Raw genomic sequence first — 23,034 nt, 5'->3', positions numbered from 1 at the left:
CACAGGGCCTGACTCTGGGGTAGAAGGCTTCTCTAGAGTAGATTCCACTCTGTCCTTCCTAGGTCTGCAGACCCAATTTCTTTATTTTTATAAATAGGGGAACATGGTTTGCAGATGGGAGCCCTGTCCCAAGGTTAGGCTGGGATGGGAGGAAGTAGCCACACTGCGTCCTGTGCCGTGGCCTTTGGAAGTCCGTAGTGTTTCCCAAGTCGTTCACAGCCCTGCCTTCGTCTCCACAGGCAAGATGCTTGATGGAGGCCTAGTGATCACAACAGGCTGAAGTGACAGTGTCCCTGTGTATAGCCACTTTCCCACCCGTTTCACAGCCCTCCATAGGGAGTGTTCTTCACACAAGTGGGGAGCCAGGCCTGAGGTCACTAGGCTGAGCTGTGTTCCCGGACGCCGGCCTGTGCCCCTCCAGGGCCACCTCTGGAAGGTCTCAGCTATGGTGTATGCAGTGCTGCGGGCTGCCTGAGCCGGGGCTGTGGTCAGACAGTGTGCTGCCTGTCTAGAGCCAGAAGTGTTCAAGATGGTCCTGTGCTCCAGCTGACAGTAGGAACTGCTGCTGCTCCTGGTCATAGATGTGGGTTTGTGGCCAATGCAGAGGCCCGGCTGCCCCGTAGTTTGTCTCCTTCCAGGTGGGTCCCTGACTTAGCGCAGGAAGGACCTCCTCCCGGTGTGGAAGAAGGACTCGATCTGCTCCAGTGAGCGGCCCTTGGTTTCAGGCACACAGCAGCCTGTGAACACCAGGCTCACAAGGCAGATGGCGGCAAAGAAGAAGAAAGGCACCTGGAGGCCGAAGGCGTTCTAGGGGTGTGGAGTGGGGTGCCAGGTTACATACGAGAAACTCAGGACCTCTCCCTAAGATGAGCTTCTTTTTCCCAGCTAATACCAGCCAGTTTGTGGGAGCCTTAGACTGGTTATTGCTCTACTGCAAGATCTCCCACAGCTCCCCAGTGCATCTCCTACCCCTCAGCCATTCTTGGGACTAGCTCTAGGCAGTCCAGCCTACCTGGAGGCTCTGCTTGGCACCAGTGCCCTTCCCCAACCCAGTGGCCATCTTGAATCCCACCTGTCCCACCATTTCAGCCCCAAGCTTCCTGCATAGCCTGACAGGCAGCAAACATGTCTGTCCTACCAATACTCCCGACCACTGAGTGGACAGGTGAGGTACTGGCCACAGGTGGGAGTTGTGAGCTGGGGCCTGATTCAGGTGTTTTGGGAGCCTGTTGTTTGAACCAGAGGAGAAGATGGGTGGGTGTGGGACTTGCACGCTGGAGAGGCCCAGTGCCTGGGAGGGCAGACAGCACAGCTGGGTATGGCTCTCTAGGTTTCTGGCGGAGCTCTGGCCTGAGGGGTAACCCTACCTACTAGAGCAGTTCCCCAACTCGTTTCTATTAACGAGCGGCCTTCGCTGTATTGAACACATCCTTAGGCTCTGTGTGCAAGGCACGCGTCAGTTTCCCCAGGTCACTGTGAGGTTAGATGACTCAATGGAGAGGGCCCCTGGCTAACTGCAGCAGGCCTTGGGGGTCTCCGGAGACCGGGGGCTGAGCACTCACCACCACCAGCAGGAAGGACTTGGTGAGGGCAAAGGCAGTGAGCCAGCTGACCAGCACGCAAAGCCCTGAGGCCACGCCACGGGCACGCAGGGGCAGGATCTCAGACATGAGAAGCCAGGTGATGGGCCCCCAGCCCATGGCATAGCCTGCTCCGAGAGGGAAGAGGTGGGCTCGGGTGCCATGGGACAGCCCATCTCTCCAGCCGCCCCTCCCCCATTTACAAAACAGACAAAGCAGGACAGCTATATGGCCTCCACCCCCACGAGATAGCCACTCTCAAGCCCACCCTTAGCCAGGGTGTCCCTGCCACCTACCCATGATGAAGAACATGGTAGCCAGTAGAGGCACTAGGGTGAGGTAGCTGGTGGGTGTGGTCGGGGGCTGCTCTGTGCCCTCCAAGGACATGTTCTCAAGGGCCATGGTGGTGTTAGGGGTCAGAGGCCGTGGACCAAACTGGACGTACAGCCCCAGCGTCAGGTTAGCAGCAAACATGATGGAGGCTGTGGACACAGGTGGCCCTTGAGGCCAGGGCTTTCTGATCTGAAGCCCCTGGAAGTCTTCATCCTAAGCTCCACACACCCTGAGCCTGGCAGCGTGGCTGGCCTGTGATGGGAGACCTCCCCACAGGGCAGCAGCCTGGGCCTCCAGCCTGGGCTTGAGCTCTGAGGCATGTCCTGGCCCATTCTTTCACTCACACATGCAGCAGCCAGCCTTGCTGGAGCAGCTGGCCACACAGGGCCCTGCTGGCTGCTGGGGAATCCAAGGGGTCTCTCGCTGTACCTCAGCCCAGGCACACACAGTAGCCAGTGGAGTGAAGGGTGCAAGTCAGTGCCAGGGATGCTCACCCGACACGAAGAGCAGAACCTTGCGGCCAGCCAGGTCCATGGTGAGGGCAGCGATCAACACAGACAGGAGCCTGACGGCTCCCACGATGGCTGCGTCATCCTTGGGGGGCTGTGGGAGAGGGGCACCGGGACTGAGAGAGCTGGCCTGCCACTCCTGTCCTGCCCCATCCCGCACCTCAAGGCACTGCAGGGAGCTCAGGCCTGGCTGAGCCCAGCTGGCCCAAAACCTGGTGTGACAGTGCTGTGTGGGCCTGTGAGCCTGGGGACAGGACGTGCCTGGGCAGCTCTACAACTGCCTCCCTCTTGGAGGGACAGAGCTGGGCTCCCAGGGGAAAGTGAGGTCCTTACTGAAGTGCCACCCAGGCTCTCTGAAGCTGAGGCCATGGTCCCAAGGGGCCCACATTTCTATTAAATTGCTTTCTTTTGTCATCCTGTATAATTATCTTAATGCTTTACTTATCATACTTCTAAGAACAGGCTTGTGGCTTAGAAGCAGATAAGGATCCTGGCAGCCTCCGCGCTCAACCTATCTTGTAGGCCTCACCTCTGGCCACAGCAGGTGCTTGGGGGTCTGGGATCAGCCCACATGGGACTCCAGGGAGACCCCAGGTGAGGCTCTCACCAGCAGCACGGCCGTGCTGTCAAAGATGGGCTGCAGGTAGACGAGGATGGGCGTGATGCCTGTCAACTGCTGCAGGAAGCGCATCAGCAGGGCGATGAGGACAGGCCGGTACATGTGAGGGTCCCGGGCCTCCGCCCACGACACTTGGCTGCTCTGAAACACAAGGCCGCCGCTGAGGGGCTGTGCTGGCCTCTCCGACAGTGGACCCTGCCCTAGACCCCACGGGACTGGGGGAGACACCCCACTCCTAGTAGAGTCCCTGCTGAAGATGACCCCCAGATCTGGGACTAGCAGCAACTACTCTCATTCTAGAAAAAGTAACCAAGACCTAGAGAGGCCTGATGACTGGCCAAGGCCACACAAAGCCATGGCTGTTGGGGTGGGTCAACCAGCCCACACCCACCCGCACCTGTCTCCGGACGTTGTCCTGGATCTGCTCGAATTCCCAGTGGACATCAGAGTCGGCCATGCGTAGCCAGGTCAGCGCCTGCAGCGCCTCCTCGTCCCTGCCCCTCGAAAGCAGGAAGCGTGGTGAGTTGGGCATGAAGCTGAGTAGCAGGACCATGACCAGCACAGGCCCCTCCCCGGCCACGGCCAGCCAGCGCCAGGGCAGCAGGAGGCCTGGGGGAGAGGAGAGTGAGGGCTGGGGTCCCAGCAGCCTTGTCTGCCCTTCAAGGCCAGTCTGGGGGCCCTTCCTACAGGGAGCCACCCCTGGCTGCTGACGGGGTTGGCTGGCTCCCGGTACACAGTAGGAGGTCCTGGGAGGATCCATTATGGGGGAGGAGTTGGACAGGCAAAGCCTGGGTCCCCCATCCTCAGGCAGCTGCATGAGGATGACCATACAGGAATTGGGCGTGAGCAGAGAGGGCAGGAAACTGCCTGGAAGGACACAGCCAAGTGATGGTGCAGGGAAGCAGGGAAGCCAGGTTTTCTGCCTCGAAGTCTGAACCTACAACATCAGTGCAGGGTGATACTTGCCAAGGGCATAGAGGGACAGGGATCCAAACACTGCCATGAGCTGTGGTGTGGCCCCCAGAGCCCCTCGAACGCCAGGGGGCGCGATCTCAGACACATACACCTGAAAGACACATCCGCCGCCCCCCACCAAGGCTTTGGTGAGAATTGCAGGTTCCTGGGCCATGCTGGGCTGAGAGAGGGGGCCCCTGTTAGCTTTGGGAAGTGGGGAATGGGTTTCTGTTGTGGTTTTGTCCTGATCACGACTCATTGTCTGCCCTCTGGCCTCAGTTTGCCTAACTGTAAAGTAGGTAGGGCACTTAGTTCTGAAATAGGGACTGTGAGGCTAGGAATTAAGGAGGCACAGGGCGCCCAGACTTGGGCACTGAGCAGGTGCCTTTGTTCCAACCAGTGACCTTTGTCTCCTTCCTGCTTGCCAGGCCAGTGATTGGGTATGTGTAGAGCACTGTGTAAAATACTACCGTCCCAGGGAAGGTATGGGCAGGGACTTCCCTTTCCTATCCATTGCTCAATGTAGATTTTCTGAGGTTGTGCAATGCCTCTGATTGTGGTCAAGAAACAGGGTAGAAGTTGGGAGAGGGTAGAAGTTCGGAGAGTCCAGGGTGGGGACAGTGGTGACATGGGGACAATTTCTTTGAGATCAGCTGCCTTTGGTGAGAGTGAGCTGAGGTTCCCTGGAGCAGCCCCAGGGGACAGCAGTTGTTTTCACTGAGCAGACGCCTGGAGTAGTGGTGGCCCAGCACAACACAGGGGCAGTGGGGGACATCCTGGTCTTACCGGGATGCAGGCAGCCGTGAGCCCGCCAGCAAAGCCTGTCAGCATCCTCCCCAGCAGCAGCATCCAGAGGCCATGGGCACCGGCCATGAGTGCGTAGCCAGCAGCTGAAGGTACAGCTGAAGACATAATGCTTAGCTTCCGGCCCAGGAGGTCACTGAGAACCATGGCGCTCAGGCCCCCGGCTGCAGCTCCCAAGGTGAACACAGACTGCAGAAAGGGACATGCAGGCAGGCCTGTCACCTCCATCAGAGCCCAGAGACAGCTCCTCCCCCCACCAAGGCCAATGATGGTAGTGATAGTGAGCTTCCTATCTCTCAGTGTGGACAACCATTGTTAGCGGTGCCTCAATGGGGAGTCTTGCTCTAGGGAGAAGGTGGGGCCACAGCTCCACAGTGATTCTGCTCAGGAGATGTTTAAGAGTCTTTTGTTTTTTTGAGACAGGGTCAATCATGGAGCCCAGCTGGTCTTGAACTTGAGATCCTCCCGCCTCAGCCACAAGTGCTGGGATTAGTGTTTTGAACCACCACACCCAGTCCCAAGCAGCTAATAAATTAATACAGGAGAGCTCTGACATGAAGGCCCTGGGACTTTGAGATTTAAGGGTCCTTGGATTCCCTATAGAGTAGTGACTAGCCTGGACTCTGTTACTCACTAGCAGTGGGATGTGAGCACATGGGTTAGCCTGTCCTGGCCTTCAGCTGTGTTACAGGGTGAGCAAGAGAAGCCACCTCACAGGAGTGGCCCTGGGAGTCGGTGACTCTCACATACAGGACTGGCACTTGTGCAGCACATTCTAAGAGTTCAGTCAAACTTGGGAGTTTTCATCTGAGCTACTAAATGTAACTCTAGACCCGAGGCTACTGAGGTTAAGTTCTAGAATCCTGGGACTCCTGGTCAATTCTCCTCCATTAGCCTACATGCTGTCCTTCTTCAGCTGGTGCCTCTCCCAAGCGCCACTGCCCCGTGCACCGAGGAGGGTGTTGGTTCTGCTGTGACAGCCTGGCTGCAGGTGTAGGGTTTGGTGACCTTAGGTCACCTCCCTGCCTGTTCCCTTCCCATGTCTTCTCCATGGCTTCCACCTGGTCAACGCATTGCATTCATCTGGCCTCACCCCACCAGCCAGCAGCCAGAAGCGGGTGATGGAGATGGCAGTCCAGGGCCCTGAGGGGGTCCCAAGGCTGAGTATTTGGGGGTATGAGCTCGGTAGTTCATGCTTCCCCTACCCCATCCCTCCCAGCTCAGAGCATGGGCCTTACCCCAAACCAGGACGCCTGGGTTTTGGTTAGGTGTAGAGCTGGGTTGGAGGAGTGCTCAAGGGCTGGAATCACAGGGGATGTGTAGACCAGGGCGTACCCAAAACTGAAATTGCCCAGCACGGCGGCAAAGGTGGCTAGGAACACCCTTCTGTTTTGCAGGATCCTGGTGAGGGGTGGGGATGGACAAAAGGATCAGGGTCAGTTTCTCCACCTGTAAGTCTGCATCACTGGACTGCTGACTTTCTTGAACCCAGCAGCATCACCCAGGTCAGCAGACAACGTGCGGGAGCCGTGGGTCTGGCGCCCCTCAGATCAGCACCTCCCCCAGGCTTGAGTGCCACTGCCCTGGGAAATTCCCAGGGCTTAGCCAACGACCATGGCCCTTTTCTCCAAAAGGGAGGTGCGGGTTCTATCCCCAGCTCGGCTGCTGGAAGCTTGCTGTCCCCTCACCCTCTCCTTCTTCATGTCTGTGACAGGTGGAGCCTGGTACTCCCTTGGGTGGTCCCTTCCCTAAGGGGGCCAGCTCAAGTAGGACTAACGCATATGCGGTAGGAGGGACCCAGATGGCCCTTGGGCTACTCACCGAAGGTCGGAAGAGGCCCAGGGCGCGAGCCAGCAGCCCCTGGAGCGGACCCGGCCATCCCCAGCCCCCAGCCCCCACCCCCACCCCCACCCCCGGGGACTCTCACCCAGCCCGCGCTCTGTCTTCCGGCGACGCGGGCGCCTCGGGGAAGGTGTCATAGTCCAGGCCCTCGGCTCCCAGTAGGGGCTCCTGCATGGTGGGTGCGAGGACAGCCGGGTGCGACTCGGACACCGCAGCGGAGCATCAGCTCAGGTCCGCAGGGCGCGGCCAAACCGGGGAGGCTCCGCCCCTCGGCCGCGATTGGCTGCGGGGCGGCCCTGCAGAGCCGCGCGGGCCAATGGGGCGGCCGTACGCCGCGCGGATGCTGGATGCGGACCGGGCGGGCCCCGGGGCGCGGCCGCCGTGTGCGCCCCGAACCACGGGCTCTGCGGGGTTGCGGGGGGGGACCCGCTTCCGAGGCCAGGGCAGGCGGCGGGCGGGGCCTAGAGCTCCCGGTGTCCTGAGCCAGCCCCGCCGAGCGCCATCCGCGCCCCACCCCGCCCTTGCGGTCCACCGAGACTGAAGCTCAGAGAGGCGAAGCCGCTCGCCAAGGTCACACAGCGAACGCTCGTGTCTCTCCTCCTTAGTCTCCGCTCCCTCCGGTCACATCGCCTCCAGGTGTCACCTCTGTCCCTAGCTCCCCCGACCAGGGGAATCAGGTTGAACTTCCAGGGCAGCCAGCTGGAGTGTGGGGTAAAGGCAGGGGGAGGAGGGCTGAGCAGAGGCAGTTATGGACGACTCCAGCATGCGAGATCTGTATTTTCCCAGTGACACCCAACCCCACCCCAACCCCACCACCACAGTCCCCGCACCCCAGTGCTGGCGATGGAACCCAGGGCCTCCAGCACACTGGGCACACTGGGCACACTGGGCTTGGGCTCTGCTGCTTAGCTACAGCGCTAGGCCTCCTCCCCCTCAGGATTTCCTGATTGTTGAAATAACTTGGGCTTGTTGAAAATCACTCAAGTGGTATGAAATTTGAAAAGAAGAAAAACCGAAACTGAAATTTTCCTGGGAACCCACTTATACACATATATGAAAGTCACAATTAGGCTGTCTAGCTCTCTCCTGGGACTTTTCGGCGAGATGGCTGACTCACTTCCTGTTCTGCAGGGTGGGTGCACCATTCACATTTCAAGCCGACCCTTTGTTGTCAAACGTCTGGGTTATTTCCAAATCTTACCTGCTAAAATAGTAAAACTTTTTAAAAGTTTCAGTTCCCCTTTATCATAATAGAAGCACAACTACAGTGGAACAAGGAGGAAGAAAATCATCTCTTCCAGAGTCCCCCCCCTGTGGGCACACTGGTCAATCTCTTCCTTTCCTGTTTCTCAGCCTCTTGTTACACAGTTGTCTCTGCTTCCCCTTGCGTTTAAACATCTTGTCGCCAGGAACATAGACTTTGGACTCAGGCTCCCTCAATAATGGGTGACTTCCTTAGTGACCATGTTCTCACAACTACTTTTTAAAGTAGGGATAGGACACATCTTAAATGCACAGCTCAATGAATGGACCTTTGTGTGCACCCCTATAATAACTGTCCAGGCCAGGAAACACAAGTCTGATCACTTGCAAAGTCCTAGACTTCCTCTCCCAGTCTTCACTCCCCCAAAGCCTCAGGACTCTGATTTCTCTGTTTTGGATTCCATTTCCTGCTCTTGAACCTCATATAAATGGAATCATCCTCTCTGGCTCTTTCTTTAAAAATCAACTTTATTAGCGTATAATTTACAGGCAGCAGAAAAGCGCTCATTTTAAGTGTATCGTTTGATAATGGTCCGACCCAGAACAAGATGTAGAAATTTCCATCACCCTGTAAGGTCTCTTTGGGCCTCTCTGAAGTCAGGACCCCTCTTCCTCCCAGGAAACCACTGCTGTTTTCTGTGACTGCAGATTAGATCCATCTCTGCTGGGTTTCTGAGGGACGGAACCACATCTCAAGAACCTGTCTTGTCTGGCCTCTTTCATGTGGCGAGTTTGTGGTTTTCAAGCCGGTTCTCTGTTTCTGACGTGTAACATCCACACTGTATACACATCCCAAAGGTGGTTCTCCCACCTTCTGATGGACGATCCGGTTGTGCCTTGTTTGTGGCTAAAACAAAGCCAGTGCCAAGCCGTGGTTCACAGCTCTGTTTAAAGGGCGCTGTGAGGTTCTGCTGAGTACTTGAACTTGCTAACGAACCTTCTGTAGCAGGCAAGATGTTTCAGACATTCCACTTTTAAAGTTAACAATGTGAGGATCATCTTTGTCCTTAAAGGATAATATCCTTCTGCAAGGATCATTTTGGTGGTCTTCAACACCTGTTTCAACTCTCTTGCTGGTGCGCTTGCCACATTCTCTTGCCTGGGTCTGTGCCAGTTGGGTGCTTAGGGACCAGGCCACTGAGGAGGTCTGGGGGGGTTTCTTCCCCCCTGCTCACGCTGTGCCTGACACAGCACTGGTCACCAGAGGGTCTGGAAGCCTCTTGTTTGTTGAGGTACTCTGGTTTGAACTCAGGGCCTCACACTTGCTAGGCAGGCACTCTACTGCTTGAACTGCTCCGCCACCCCTTTTTTGTGTTGGGTATTTTTGAGATAGGGTTTCGTGAACTCTTTGCCTAGGGCTGGCTTCTAATCTCATCTTGTCTGGAAGCCTCTTGTTGACTTGACTTCAGAGCCCCCTCTCCTTCCTGAGTGCCTGCTCCCCAATGTGGGAACTCTGTTTAGCAGTAGTGGAAGGAAGGCTGGTCTGGGAGAGAGCCTGCTCCTCTCTGCCTGGACACACCCGCAGCCAGTGTGGAGGCGTAGCTCCTGGCTGGGTTCCTCATTTCTTGAAGCCTAGCTCCAGCCTCTTCCCAAGGAGGTGTTTCTGTAGAGGAAAGGCTCATCTGGGCTACTCTGCCAGTACCTGTCCTGGGAAGTGTGGCAGCAGAGGGGCGGTCCTCTCCCAGAACATGGGAGCCCCATGGCTGGAAGGTAACTACAGAACCCAGGATTTGAGAGGAAGAGGGCATACTCAGCACACCTGGAGTAGAGGGAGAGGTCTGGGAGTCTGGCCCTCTGGGGACCAGAGACTACCCTTGACTCCAGGACTACCTCCTTTCTTGGTTAGGCCAGGGCACTGGTCCTTAACAGATGACCCACTTTGAACTCTATCCCTGCTTAGAGGAGAGGCCTATGGCCCAGTGCAGGGAAGTCACCTGCCATGTGTCTGGTTTTGGGCTGTCACAACTGCCTCTGCCAGCTCCTGGGGCTTCTCAGGAGTCTTCTTGCTCACTGAGCTTCATTCTCTCATCTGTAAGATGGATGCACCTCACTGATCACCTCACGACCGACCGACCGACGCCGTCAGGCAGAGGGCGTGGCCAGCAGCGTGGGTGCAGCTCCTTCCAGGGCTTAACAAAGATCCCTCCAGACCAGCCTGACAGCCTCCCAGTGCCCGGGAAACTGGCAAAGTAGCATTCCGGGGCCGCGGCACCCGGGCCAAGGTCTCTGAGGGGGCAGTGGGGCTGAACCTGACTTCCCAGACCTGGCATGTCAAGGGAAGGTAAGGAGATGGGGAATGAATCCAGTGCACCCCCCACCAGGGGCCTTCCTCACCCCGCTTTGCAGAGGGGAAAACTGAGGCCCAGAGTCACTGTCTGGGGTCACAGTGAGGCACCTTGTGGACCCTGCTTAGGTCGATGTTTCCGGCAGGGCTTCCAAGGGAAAGGGACAGAGGGCAGGTAGAAGATGGCAGGTGGGGCCTATCCAGGGGAGGTCCTGCCCCTTGACCCCTCCTTCCCACAGATGGGCCGCCCAGGGCCGCCAGAAGAGAAGGTCTCTGGGACCCAGCTGTCCGGGGCCCCTGAAGCTCCTGGAGATGCCCTTGGTGATGCCATCCCTGGCCACGAGGACTCAGACCTGGTACCCTCTGTGACCCTGGCTTCAGCCCTCATCCTCCTGTTCCTCCTGCTGTCTGCCTGGCTGGTGTTGGGCAGGCCCTGCCATACCTCCTGCTAAGGTGGGTTCCAGGTGGGGACAGTGGGGAAGCTGGGACTTCCAAACCACTCTGGGCCCATACCTTACTTGCTCTGCCAATCGATGCTGTTTCTGAAGCCTGGCTCCTAGGAGGCCTCACACATGGCCTAAGAGGCCCAGACCTCCACAAGTGCTCTGTCCACATCCCACCCTGGCTTGCTGTGTGCCATGTCTTTGTCTTTGGAAGTTCACCTTAGGTACTTCAGATAAATCCAAGTGACCCCCCACCTATTTGTGAAATGACAGTGAGTGGGGACATGCAGGCTCTACCCATGCTAGGCTGTGTACCAGTGGCCAAGTCCCTTTTCCAGTCCAATCCTCACGCGAGGATGGCAATACCCACTTCTGGGCATTAGTGGGAGGGTTCCAGTGGGCTGCTCCTCCGTGGTCATCTCCCCAGCATGCACTCCTGTGTGGGGGCCTCTTGTTCTACACCAGGGACCCAGAAAACCCATGGGGAAAGCCAGGGAGGCCGAGAACTGGAGGATGTGCTGGTCTTGGACTGCCACCTGGTGTGTGAATACAGAATTGCAACAGCTGCTTGGAGGATTCCCCAGGGATGCCCAGTGGTGGGCAGGTCAGAGGTGAAGGCAATTCATTTATTTATTTATTTATTTATTTATACTTGTCAGCACTGGGATTTGAACTCAGGGCCTCACATTTGCTAGGCAGGCACTCTATCACTTGAGCCATACTACCAGCCTGGCAATTCATTTTTTTAAGGTGGAAATATTTGAGATTGTGGGAAAGCACAAATACTGTTATCCAGAGAGAACTGATTTTAACAACTTTCTACTCACCATCTTTCTCCCAACTCTGTATCCACAATCTTCTTACTAAAATGTCCTCAGGGAGGAGGTAATTTGTAATTGGAAAAATGCTGGTAGCTCCCACCCAGGACACGGGTGCCTTTCCGCCTTCCATGTCCTCATCTCTGATGGGTATTTTACCAGGATGGAAGACCTTTAGGTTATGATCTGCAGGCTCCAAGACTGTCTCTCATGAAACAAACCCCTCTCGCGAGCCCTACTATGTGCCAGGCTCCGTGGGGAGCAGTGTGCCTGGGTGTTGCAGCAGCTCGGGTCTGGCCAGGGAATGGGAGAAAAAGCTATTGCAGTGTGCGAAGGCCAGGCAGGTAAGCTAAGGCGACGGTGGTCAGTGGTCAGAGACAGGCAGGTGGCCCTGGGGCCTGAGGGGGCATGGGGTTCCAGGGAAGCTGTCCTAGGCAGAGGGACAGACTGTGGGAAGGGCAGAGGCTGGCTGCTTCCTTGTCCTCCCTGAACTGGGGCCTCAGGTCCTCCCTGTCACAGAAGGAGAGGGTTCTATATCTGGTCAAGTCCTGAGGCTTCAGGTTCCCAAACTGCTCTTTGCCAGCCAGGGTCCCAATGAGGGGTGCTGCTCCCTCCTTCTCCACTTTGGAAGCCAAAGCGCATGTCTGTGTGTCCAGGCTGCAGATAATCTTCCTGGGCCTAGATGGCCTTAGCCCAGCCCCTTGGTCCTATCTGTACTGGAACAGACAAGCTAGGAAGTGGAAGAGGCTTCAGGAGGCACTCCAAGAGGGGGATGGAGTTGGAGTCCTGAGGCTTGGGGGACTCCCTAAAGCAGCAGAGGGTACACTTTGGGTGGAGGGACTGAGAATAAAGGCTCCTAGGGTAGACCATGGCCTTCCTGACTGTCTACTCTCAGCAGGGTGGGCTGCGGAAGACGGGCCACTGGGGCTACCATTCACTTGGTATCTTTTCTGCTTTGGAGTCACCTTGAGGGGCGACTTTGGGATGGACCTTCTGCAGCTCCCCCAAGGCTCTTTGTGGGGCCCCTGAGTGTTGGAGGTCACAGAACCCCCAGCAGCCATGGCCTGGGGGAGACAGGCAGCAAGTACAACTCCCACCACCTCTGACCTTCTGCTCCCTTTGTCCCTTCCCCTCCCTGCTGGAAGAGGGGAGAAGCTGCAGGCAGGACACCCAGACCTCTCTTATTTTCTCTGCATTTCCACCCTTGCTCTCCTGGTGCATCTGGTCAAAGAGTGACCCCAAGTCCCAACTTCTGAGGTCTGGGTGGCCTTTGTAATCCAGCACAAGCTGTTAGTACCTGCCAGCTGGGCAGGGCTGGACCTCTTGTGGAGGTCCCTGTCCCTCTTCGCCCCCTCTCAGAAGTGGTCAGAGGGAGAGCCAAAACCTCAGACTCCATCCCCTCAAGTGCTGTGACCATGTCTCCTTATTTTAGGCCTTCACACCTCTGTGGGCAGCTTCCAGGGTTAACTGGGGAGTCACGAGGACTTGGGGAGATGTGAAAGATGCAGGGAAGCCCAGATGAGCCAAGGAGTCAGTGCCCTCCTGGGAGCTGGCCAGCTCGAGGTCTTGGCCCAGCCCGAGGCCCAGTGGTAACAAGAAGTGTGGGCAGATGAGGGTAGCATGCATGCAGGCTGCATGTACGTGCATTTCCGACCAGGGTCTGTGAAAATGCCCTGTGGTTTCTGATGCGTTTCCAGCGGCCAGCTTGCTCCATCTGGCCCAGTTCCTGTGACTCTCACATGTCCAGGCCCTCACCAGAGCGCTTGGGGCAAGCACAGGCCTTGGCACATGACTTGCCTGGAAGGAATTGCATCTGCAAGGAAAATATTGTTCTGTGTAATTCAGTGACCCATTCTGTAAACATTGTGGTTCTGCCTTGAGGTTTCTCCTGCCTGTCTCCTACCTCTCCTCCTGCTCTCCCAGGGGATGCTGGACAGCCAAATACCTGAGGTTAGGAAAGTATGTTTTTTGTTGGGCTGGGTGTTGCAAAGGATGACAGGATGGGACTGAGGAGTGAGGCCGGGGGCGCCACAGTCCATGTGGGGCTGGTGAGACTGTTCTTCCAGCTGCTTGCAAAGAGAGGCTGAGTGTGTGGATGTACACATGTATGTGCTCCTCTGTGTGTGTGGGTGTGCCTATGTATTCATGTGTGTCTCTGTGTCCATATGCATATGCATGAGCCTGCATACATATGCCCGTATGAATGCATGTTTGTGCATGTGACTCTGTGCATGTGTGTATCCTTGTGTGTGCACACGTCCATGTGTATATGCATTTATGTATGTGTGTGCCCAGGCATGCGTATATGTGTGTATCTGTGTGTAAAGACATGCGTGTACACATGTCGATGGGTCTATGCTTGTGTTTGTGTATGTACACACTTGGATCTGTGTGTATGTGCTTGTATATGCATGTGCGCAAACACGTCTGTGGGCATGTGTGTTTAACCTTTGTAGCTCAGCTCAGGAGTGGGCACCCTTTCTGCCAGGTTGCAGGCTGGTGGATGTTTGCGACGCCAGGTTAAAGTGGTCCACAGCGGGGCAAGGCAAGTCCTCCTTTGGGGTCTGGGCCCTTCAGGAGGAGCTGTCTGTTGTTGCTTCATGCATTCCCGATGGAGTCAGATGTTGACACTCTCCTCACCTGGGATGAAGGAGCTTAAACACTGTAAATGTGCTTACAGGTGTGCCCCAGAGCTGGGAGCCCTCCTCATTTCTGCAGCCAGAATAAGGCACAGAGGATCTGTCCTCAGAAGCAGGCAGGGTGGCTCTCAAGACAGTCTGGCTCTGGTGACGCATGGCCACCCCTTGAGATGGGCCAGGGGTATTCTCAGATGAAAAAGAGCAGGAAGAAGAGGAGGAGCGGGAGGAAGAGAAGGAGGGCAGCCTGGGGTTGGAAGCTGAGACTAGCTCCCCATTGAGGGGTGGGCAGCTCTAGGTCCCACACTTATCTGAGAACAAGAGCAACCTAGAGCCATGAGGCCCAGTGCCAGTCACTGTCTTCCTCCCAACCTCAGTATCCTCCCTAAGATGAGAATAGAAACTGGGCTCACAGGGCCATGGGTAGTTAGGAATGGGGTGATGGACAGGGACCCTCTTCTCTATCCTGAGGAGACATGACAATCAGAGGAGTGGCATGCTGATAGCAGAGGGACAGATAGACAGATGGACAGCTGCACAGAGGGGAGCTGCTATCCTTCTTAACAAGGATGATGTGGGGAGGAGTTCCCTTGCAGGGTGGAAACAGGTCCTGGGAGCCAGGCCTTGGTAGGACCCCTCTGTTTTCCTTCTCCCTAAAGACCTGACTGTACATTGCCTACAAGATGCTCCTGGGGACCTTTATGGGGCTTCAAACAACGCACAGATGTTAGGTGTGTGCCGAATAGGGGCATGAAGGCTAAGGCGAGGCTGTGCCATCCCCTCTGTTGGTCTGCCACCTCTCCTTGTACCCTGCAGTATAGAAGCCTGTGTCTGCTTCTGGGGTCCCTGCCAGGTGACTCAGGTTTGGGTCCTTGCTATGTGATCTTCCCTTTCTGTGAGCTTCTGTTTCCTCATCTGTAAAGTGGGCCTGGCCTGGCCTGGCCTGGGGGAGACTAGAGAGGGTGTGAGACTGGGGTGGAAACCTGCCCTGCCAGCCTGGCATCTGCCTCCTCAAACCCTTGGCCAAAACCCTCTCCCAGGACACAGCCAAGTATTTGTGACCGCTAAGTAGCATAACAGCTGCTTTTCTTGCTCAAGTATGACATTACATTTTTCCGGATGGCTGGACACTTCCTGGCCTAAAGTGGGCTAAGTGACAGTCTCGGTCTGTCCTGCCGTCCTCCCTTCTCTGAGTCCCTGCCTGTCTTCCCACCTTGTCCTGGTTGCTGGTGGCAGGATCAGGCCCAGACCCTTCCTGTTTCATGTTCAGACAGAGCCCAGATGGAGTCCCCAGGGTTGCAGGTGGCCTGGGCCACTTCCCCTGGGTTATTTTTGGCCCCTGACTGACCAAAAGCAATTACTAAATTTTCATCTTGTTTTGCTGACGGTTTAGAGTATGTTAAAAATGTTCCACTGGGAGACCTGGGGGCACCTCAGGGGTGGGGAGGTGGGAGCTTAGAGACAGAGCTGAGGCCAGCACTCCTGGGAGGGGCCTCAGGGGTTGCTGTCGAGATGGAGACTGGTTGGGCCAACCATGGTCTGTTTATTTACAGCTGCCATTTGATGGTGCTTCCTGCACCCAAGCCTGAGTCCCGAGCATGCATGGTGATTAGTCTTCACTTGCTCCTGTGATAGCAAAGGGGATACAGCCTCCCATGTTACAGAACAGGAAACTGAGGCGCAGAGGGGTTCTGTCACACTCTTGGGAAGCAGGCAAGTGGGGTGTCAAACTCTGGCTGAGACTGCTGCCTTTCTAGGGAGAAGGATCTATCCTGCTCGGGGCTGGGCAAGACGGGGCTGGGGAGGCTACAGGGAAGGGACAGGCAGGATCTGCCTCCAGGGCGCCACTCTCACACACCAGATCTGACCATTTCCTTTTAAATGTCTGCATTGTTGGCTTTGACTGATCTGCTTACCCTTGTTGGAAATGGCCCAAGGGCTGGCAAGTGGATTCCAGGGTCTTTGGGGTTGGCAGACTGTGGCTGGCTGGTGGTGGATGGGAGGGTGCCTTGACGGCTCCTGTGGTGCAGTGTGCCCATAACCTACCTCCTGTATCCCTGGGAGGCACACCCTGTCCTTAAACCATGGGAACACTGAGAAACCCAAGTGACAGGCGGCTTGTAACTTGTCCATGGCCTGACAGATAGTGGGGATGTAGTGGTCCTGGAGTTTGCATTTGGTTCAAGCATAACTGGCTGGTGTGACCAGGCCGTGCTGGGCTTCAGTCCCTGAGTTTGCAGCAGGCACTCTGCTGGGCTCTTGTCCCAATCTGCCCTATTCAATCCCCCTGCCCCCCAGCTCCTAGAGACCTCCCAGCATGCATGGGGAAACAACTGTGGGCAGGGAGCAGGTGGCTGGGCCAAAGGTCATGTGCCTTTGGGGGCCTTTGGGGTATGCTTGCTTTGCTGCCATCTTGGAGCCAAGGGGTCTTGGAACAGCATGTCTTGGGGCACCGCTCCTGTCCCCTCATGATGCCTGCTACTCCTTAGAGCCCGCAGACATGGTGCTCATGAAGATGAGGAGGTCCCAGGTGAATGGGGGCAGTTCTAAGGCTGGGTGAGTTCTGGGGCCTGTGCTCACCCTGGGTAGGCTGGGTTTGCCTGGTAGGTTTTAGGGAGGAACAAGGGATTCTTTCTACCTGTGCTCCTTGCGCATGTCCAGGACCCAGACTCCTTCACGCTCTCCCTCACCGCCCCCAGGAACACTCACTGGCCACAGGCAGAGGGTGCTAGGAGTGAGACAGGCTATGGGCCTGGGAGCCCAGTTGTCCTAATGCTGGGCAGCTCTGGACCCTGGTCCAGGAGGAGATGGGAACAGGCCACTGCCCTGGGGGTGGGAGCTCCAGACTCTGACTCCTCCACCTGCCCTCCATGTTGACCACAAGGTACTTTCTGGAAGGGTCATGGAGGTGAGTCTTGGGGGAGAGGCTTCGGGCTGCCAGTTGGAGGTGTGGCTGATGGTTTGAGGACACCAGTGTCTCAGAGGTTTGTTTGTCTCTTATGGACACCCCCGCAAGCACAAGATCCTGTCCCTCCAGAGCTGGTGGCTACCACAGCTTTCCCACCAGCTTCATCGGGCCTAGGCAGCTGTTTTGGCCATCACTCAGGGAAGGAACCCTTTTCCATACAAACGTGTGTGGACAGATGTGTGTGGCCATGCTTTAATGAGCAACATCTCTGCCAGTCTGAGGGGGACAGTACCACATCCACTTGTTGGTTGGATGTCTCTCAGATGCAGTTGAGTCAGCACCCCCCAAGGGGGCTCCAGTCTGCTATGGGGAGGAAAACCATAGGGCCTTGGGCAGGCTGGGTGGGGAGGGGTCTCAAGGGTCTCTGAGAGGAGGCTCTGAAGGCAGCCAGGAGAGGGGACAGGCTGCTTTCTGAAGGAAGTGATAACTGAGCTCATAGCAAAGGCTGGTGGGGAGCCAGCTGGTGGGGAGCCAGCCGGTGACAGTGACAGGTCATAGAAAGACATGGTCATTCCAGAGGCCCCAGGGTGGAAAGTGGCTTCATTTTGGGTATGTGGGGAAGGACTGTCAGCAGCAGGTGAGCTGCAATAGATTGTGGGGAGCAGGCAGTGTGGGTACCACATGGAGGTACTATGTGAACATTGTGTGTGTGTGTGTGTGTGTGTTATGGACCTGTGTCTATACTGCCTGGGTTTGGCTTCCAGTTGGTCTTGTTGCCCTGGACAATTGTGATTACAATATCCAAAATTTCAGGGGAAGATGCAAATGGATTGTCTGTCTACTCCTCCCCTTCATCTGAAGGCTTCATCTTGGAAGAATGAGGAATGTCTATCTGAGGAGCTTGGCCCACACCAAATCTGTGACTTGAGGCTCAGTGGAGACACCGAGGTCCGGCATGTTCTCACCTAAGGGGCTCCTGTGTGGAGGAAGAGAGGCTGCCAGAGGAAGTGGCTTTTGGAGCCTGTTCCATGACTTGCTTTCTCAGCCTGGAGGGTGATACCAGGTTTCTGCTGGCCTTACAGGAGTGGTGGAGGGGCCCAGAAACCATGGAAAAGAGGACATTCCTGGGGGTTGTAGGGAGGATGGACTGCTGGGGTCATGTTAGGGCCTTTCTTGTCTGGAGCCCTTGATGCCTCCTGTAAGGGCTCAGGTCTCACTGTGGGCAAGGTCAAGAGGGGCTGGATGGCTCTGGAATCCTGTTCCCAGCCCTACATATGCCAGGCCAGGTGGGTGGTCTGCAGGTCTGTGGTGCTCTGGCTTGGAAACCAATCCCAGTTGCACTTGAAATGAGAGGCTTATGTGAAGGACTGGGTGGAACCAAGCCCACTTTTCCCCTTTAGCCCCTGGTCACAGTCTCCCAGGGTTCTGTGTCAGTGGAGCCCATGTGAACTCACTGTCTAAGTAGAAAGAATGGGCTTATGTCATGCATGCAGCATCAAGGCTCTGCAAACTGAGGAATCTTCAGACTGGGCGGGGTGGCCTCACTGCATTTCATGGATGATAGTCCAGAGGCCCCAAATCCAGGGAAGTCCTCTGACCATCATTCTGGGGCCCATCCCTGCTTGTCGATACAATTCTTGTCAGTGTCTTGATTTGGGGACGCTGCCCTGGCTTTGTCTCTGTTCTTTCTTAAGTTCCCCTTGTCTGGACATCTGTTAGTAGGCAGATGTCTGTCGAACAGGCCTTGCCAAATGAGGAGTTCCCAAAATGTAGGGGCTGGCTTGTATGAGCATACATGCAACCTTGCAGCCCCAGGCTAGGAGTGGCAGCCAGCAAGGGGAGTCCTGGAAGGGGTGCAGCCAGCCTAAATCCCTGAAGCTGCTGGCTCTGCACTCCATCTGTAGGGAGCTTGAAGCATGGAGCCCACTGCAGATGCTGGGGCTCCCTGAGTTATCTTCTGAGCACCCAGGGTGGGGGCTGAGGCTCCTTGGGGCTCTACTGCCATGTTCCCTCCTTCCTTCCCACAGGATCGCCATTCGTCAGAGGGAAAGCAGAGTGCCATAGAGCCTATGCAACTGTCCCAGTGCTTTCTCCAATCTAGCCTGAGTGCCTCCTGCTTCACTTTCCTCACCCTGCTGCTCAGGACAAAGCAGAAGAAGGTTCCACGTGACTGGAAATCTCCTTAGTGTCTGTTGCACTCTCACTGTTCCAGGCCTTCTGATGCTCTCCTGAAGCTGGCTGGCCTGAAATGCAGACTTGATGTCCTGGAACCCGCCCTGGCCTCTGGGAAGCTCAGCTGCAGCTGACTTGGCCTTTCCCCCATCGGGAGCTCAAAACCTTCACTCCCGCCAGTCGGCTGCTCTGGGCTGAGCAGCAGCCAGGCCTCTGGGAATGGTTTCTGGGCTTGGCTGGCCAATGGACAGGGTGTGTAGCCCTCCTGGCCAGCCCCTTCCCGGGAACTCCTGTCCATCTGTCTCACTCAGGCTGATCTGGTGGTCTGGGAGGTGATGGGTATGAAATGAAAACATGCGGCTAGCTGGTGCTCATGAGAGATGGTGCCCCAGGGTCACAGGGTTCCATAGACTGTGTGTGACCCTAATTGTGCTAAATCATGATGCTGCTGTGCACAGGGAAGGGCAAGACCGTGGCAGCTGGAACCTGCTGCCAGTTACGTTGCTTTTAGTAGACCTTGACTTTGGGTATGCTGCACTTCTCTGCACTTTAGTGGCCTGAGCTGCAAAATGGGCTTTTGGCTTTACCTGCCACTCAGGGACCTCTCCAGGTCGAACACGTTCATGGAGAACAGCAGCCTTACAGATGTGACTGCAGAGACAAACGTTTGTGGTGCCGACTTTAATGATCTTTTTGTTATTCGATTTGGATTTTGCTACAACGCATGAGTGACTGAGGAAGATTTGAAAGGGTTGGATGGTTGCTTCCACCTTACCCAGAGCTATTGCTGACTATGTTCTGCTTTGGAGAAAAAAAATGAAAATAAAAAGTGAAAGACCCGGAAGCTTTCAGTCCATCACATTGATGGTGGCTGCTGACCACTGGGCTGAGGATCTGGAGGGGAGAATGGGTCAGTGGGCACCGAGTTCTGGCTCTCTGGGGGCTCTGTCAGGTGGGGAGACACCTTCTCAAGACAAGTGATGATGGAGTGCTAGTGAGGAGCTGCAGAGGAGGCCAAAGTTAAGCCTGTAAGTAAGGGAGCAGAGGTGCCCTCGAGGTGTTGTCCAGCTGCAGATGTCAGAGGCATGAAGTACATGCCGGGGGTGTGGTGGTGGAGAACAGGTGGAGACACAGCTGGAGAACAGGTGACACCATCTGCTGGGAGTCCTGACAGGGTGGCACCATGATGACACAGGAAGTTTTTGAGCAGGAAATACAAGTGGAGGGTGGATAGAGGGAGTCCTAGCTGGGGTGGCTTGGGTACAGGATTTGGAGACAGCTTCACTAGCTCCTTAAATTCCAACAGTGAGGGTTCTAGACATTTTAAGCTCTCTCCAGCTGTCCCCCAGCCACTTGGGAAAATGCCAGCACCCTGCCCGTCTCACAGACGGTCCCCAGCCTGGGAAGACTTCAGAGAGAGTGTGCACGTTCCTCTGCTGTGAGGTGGAGATGTCCTCCCGCCACAGGGCTGGAGACGGGTTGGGGACTGCTTTGTCAGGTTGGGACAGGGCCAGCCAAGCCCCAGGACACGCCGTCCTCTGGCCTGGCCTCCTGGAGCAGAGCCCATGTAAGGAATGGCGTCTGACGCTGTGTTCCAAGCAGAGCTGGGGCAGTGTCTTCGGGACACAGCTGTGTCCAGCTGTTCCCCGTGTGACAGTGGGGGACGTCCATCCCCTCCCCAGCAGCTCTGCTGACCAAGGAGCTACCCACCACAAGTGTTGGGGCCCTTTCAGGGACTCAAGACCCTTGGAATAACAGGACAGAGGCTCAGACTTCTTGGCTTGCTGAGTTTGGGAAAGGGTGTTGACTTCCTAAAAGCCTCCCAGGTATGTAAGGGCTCAGGCTTGTGAAGTTAGGGAAGGGTCTGCCTTCCCTTGGACAGGCTTGTCACTTCCTACTCATGCCCTCCAGGGCTATGGGCAGAGAGAAGCCTAGTGACCTTTGCCCTCCCTGAATGTACAGGTGCCAGCCAGAGATCTTCGCTGAGTATAGGTTGCAGTATATGTCGTCGAATTCTGGAGAGAAAAGTGAATGCAGACCTGTGGCAAGCTGCAAGCCTCCCCTGTGCTGCAGGGGTCAGTGAGCTCTTTCAGGTGGCGGCCTCAGAGGTCCTTTGCAGAGGGGCCTAGCCTTGAGACTCAGGCTGAATGAAACGGCCACTGTGGGCACAGGTCTTTGTAACCGCAGCCGTGGGTCCCAACTATAGCTTCATATGGTGCTTCTGTGACAGAGGACTCTGCAGACCCTCATGGGCTTGCCCCTCCACCCACTCCCAGGAAATGTAGCTCCCTGGAAGCAGGGATGCTCTCTGTCTGCCTCATTTTCTGCTGTATTTCCTGGACCTCAAACAGTGCTGGCATGCAGAGGAAGCAGTTTAATAATAGATGAGACACAACTGAAGAACAAGGCAAAAAGAATGAGGAAAATGGCATTCCTGAGCAACAGAGACCAAGAACTATGAACAACTTGGAGAATGGAGTGTAAAGGAAATGTGTGGCAGTTGGAGGTTGAGAAAATGAAGAGAGAAGATTATGACTGAGACTGTTTCAGATCTAATGAAACCCAACGAGAGCTGGGTACATGTCAAGTGGTAGAGTGCCTGCCTAGCAAGCACAAGGCCTTGAGTTCAAATCCCAGTGCCACCACAACAAGCAAACAAACCAAGTGAGTTGCAGTAAGACAGAGAAGGATTGCATACCCAGGCACACTGGAATAAAAATGCAGAACACCCCAAACCAAAAGAAGTCTTAAAAAATGCCAGAAGAAAAATGTACACTACCTTAAAAGATAATTAAATGGAGAGCTCACTTTGTTTTTTATTTTTGGAATGGGGATGGAACCCAGGGCTTTGCACATTCTAGCAAGTGCTCTACCACTGAGCTACATCCCAGCACGGGCAATGAGAGCTAGGCAATGAAGCAATTTCTTCCAAATGCTGAGAGCTAATGATTATCGCCTAGCAGTCAATATCCAGTGAAAAATAAATTCCATCAAATGCAAGTAAAAACCAAGAAAGTATGGTGTGAGGCAGAAGTCCCAGAGAGAAAATTGGAGCATAAGACAAGATCTAAACCAACAGAATTTCTCTGCATGTGGTAAACAGAAACAAAAGCCACAAGGGAGTTAAATAAAGATAGAGCGAAAATTCAAATTAATAGTGCCCTTAAAGCTAGGACAGGAGCAGGGAGAATTCAAAGGTATTCATGTTGGTGGGATGTTCTAGAGGAGGGTGAAGGTATGGGTTTACCATAGACTATAATCTTCAGAAACACTGCCCAGAGGTGGTGGCTCATGTCTGTAATCCCAGATACTCGGGAGGTGGAGATCAAGAGGATTGTGGTTTGAGGACAACCTGGTCAAAAAGTTTGTGAGACCCCATCTTAACCATTGAAAAAAAAAAAAAAAAGCTGATCATGGTGGTATCTGTTATCCTAACTACGTAAGAATCACAAAAGGGAGGATCCAGTCCAGGCCAACCCGGGCATAAGTGAGAGACCCTATCAAAAATAACCAACATGAAAAATGCTGGCAGAGCCATTCAAGCGATAGATCACATGCCTAGCAAGCACAGGCTCTGAGTTGCAAGAATTCTGAGAAAGAAAAACAAAACACACCATATATATTCTAAGCAGAAGAAAGCAGAATGAACAACCCAGCACTTCAAAAGAAGGCAGGAAAGGTGAGAAAAATAAACACAGAGGAGGTAGAATGAAAAGATTGTCAAATAAGATCGTAGAAATGAATACACCTAGATTGACAGTTACCATTATAATTCAAAGACAGGAATTTCAGGCTACTATTTTTTTTTTTTAATAAGAAACAGTTCTCAATCATAAAGATAGGAAGAGGTTAAAAGTTTATGCAAATAC

General features: G+C 55.1%; 1 protein-coding gene and 1 long non-coding RNA gene across 6 annotated transcripts; one reads left to right on the top strand and one right to left on the bottom strand.

Annotated features, from left to right (window-relative positions):
* Positions 1-55: 55 nt before the first annotated feature.
* Positions 56-6,881, bottom strand: Slc2a6 (solute carrier family 2 member 6). Of its 2 annotated transcripts, XM_020153647.2 has the most exons (10): positions 6,727-6,881; positions 6,038-6,200; positions 4,782-4,988; positions 4,008-4,107; positions 3,439-3,650; positions 3,030-3,182; positions 2,408-2,516; positions 1,877-2,062; positions 1,563-1,708; positions 56-807 (listed from the first exon to the last, which is right to left on the bottom strand). In XM_020153647.2, exons 1-10 carry the CDS (start codon positions 6,813-6,815, stop codon positions 652-654), a joined length of 1,521 nt encoding a protein of 506 aa, XP_020009236.1. In that variant the 5' UTR covers positions 6,816-6,881; the 3' UTR covers positions 56-651. The 2 variants fall into 2 exon arrangements, with proteins under 2 accessions (XP_020009236.1, XP_020009242.1); XM_020153653.2 differs by lacking the exon at positions 1,563-1,708.
* A 2,600-nt stretch (positions 6,882-9,481) lies between these two features.
* LOC141415757 (uncharacterized) lies at positions 9,482-21,997 on the top strand. 4 transcript variants are annotated; one of them, XR_012440715.1, is made up of 6 exons: positions 9,482-9,614; positions 9,941-10,185; positions 10,428-10,641; positions 11,097-11,242; positions 17,807-18,056; positions 19,021-21,997. It is a non-coding gene; the product is annotated as an uncharacterized lncRNA (long non-coding RNA). The 4 variants fall into 4 exon arrangements; XR_012440714.1 differs by lacking the exon at positions 19,021-21,997 and having other exon boundaries at positions 17,855-19,012; XR_012440712.1 differs by lacking the exon at positions 19,021-21,997 and having other exon boundaries at positions 17,807-19,012.
* The last annotated feature ends 1,037 nt before the right edge of the window (positions 21,998-23,034 follow it).

This window comes from Castor canadensis, chromosome 13 (genome assembly GCF_047511655.1).
Source record: "Castor canadensis chromosome 13, mCasCan1.hap1v2, whole genome shotgun sequence".
Classification (NCBI taxonomy): Eukaryota; Metazoa; Chordata; class Mammalia; order Rodentia; family Castoridae; genus Castor; species Castor canadensis.
This window is presented reverse-complemented; position numbering and strand designations above follow the sequence as displayed.

Coding starts and splice junctions, on each gene's coding strand:
- Slc2a6 (XM_020153647.2), bottom strand. CDS start 6,815: ATGCAGGAGCCCCTACTGGGAGCCGAGGGCCTGGACTATGACACCTTC. Junction 6,201..6,726: donor GAAGACAGAGCGCGGGCTGG/GTGAGAGTCCCC, acceptor ACCCCTCACCAG/GATCCTGCAAAACAGAAGGG. Junction 808..1,562: donor AGTCCTTCCTGCTGGTGGTG/GTGAGTGCTCAG, acceptor CCACACCCCTAG/AACGCCTTCGGCCTCCAGGT.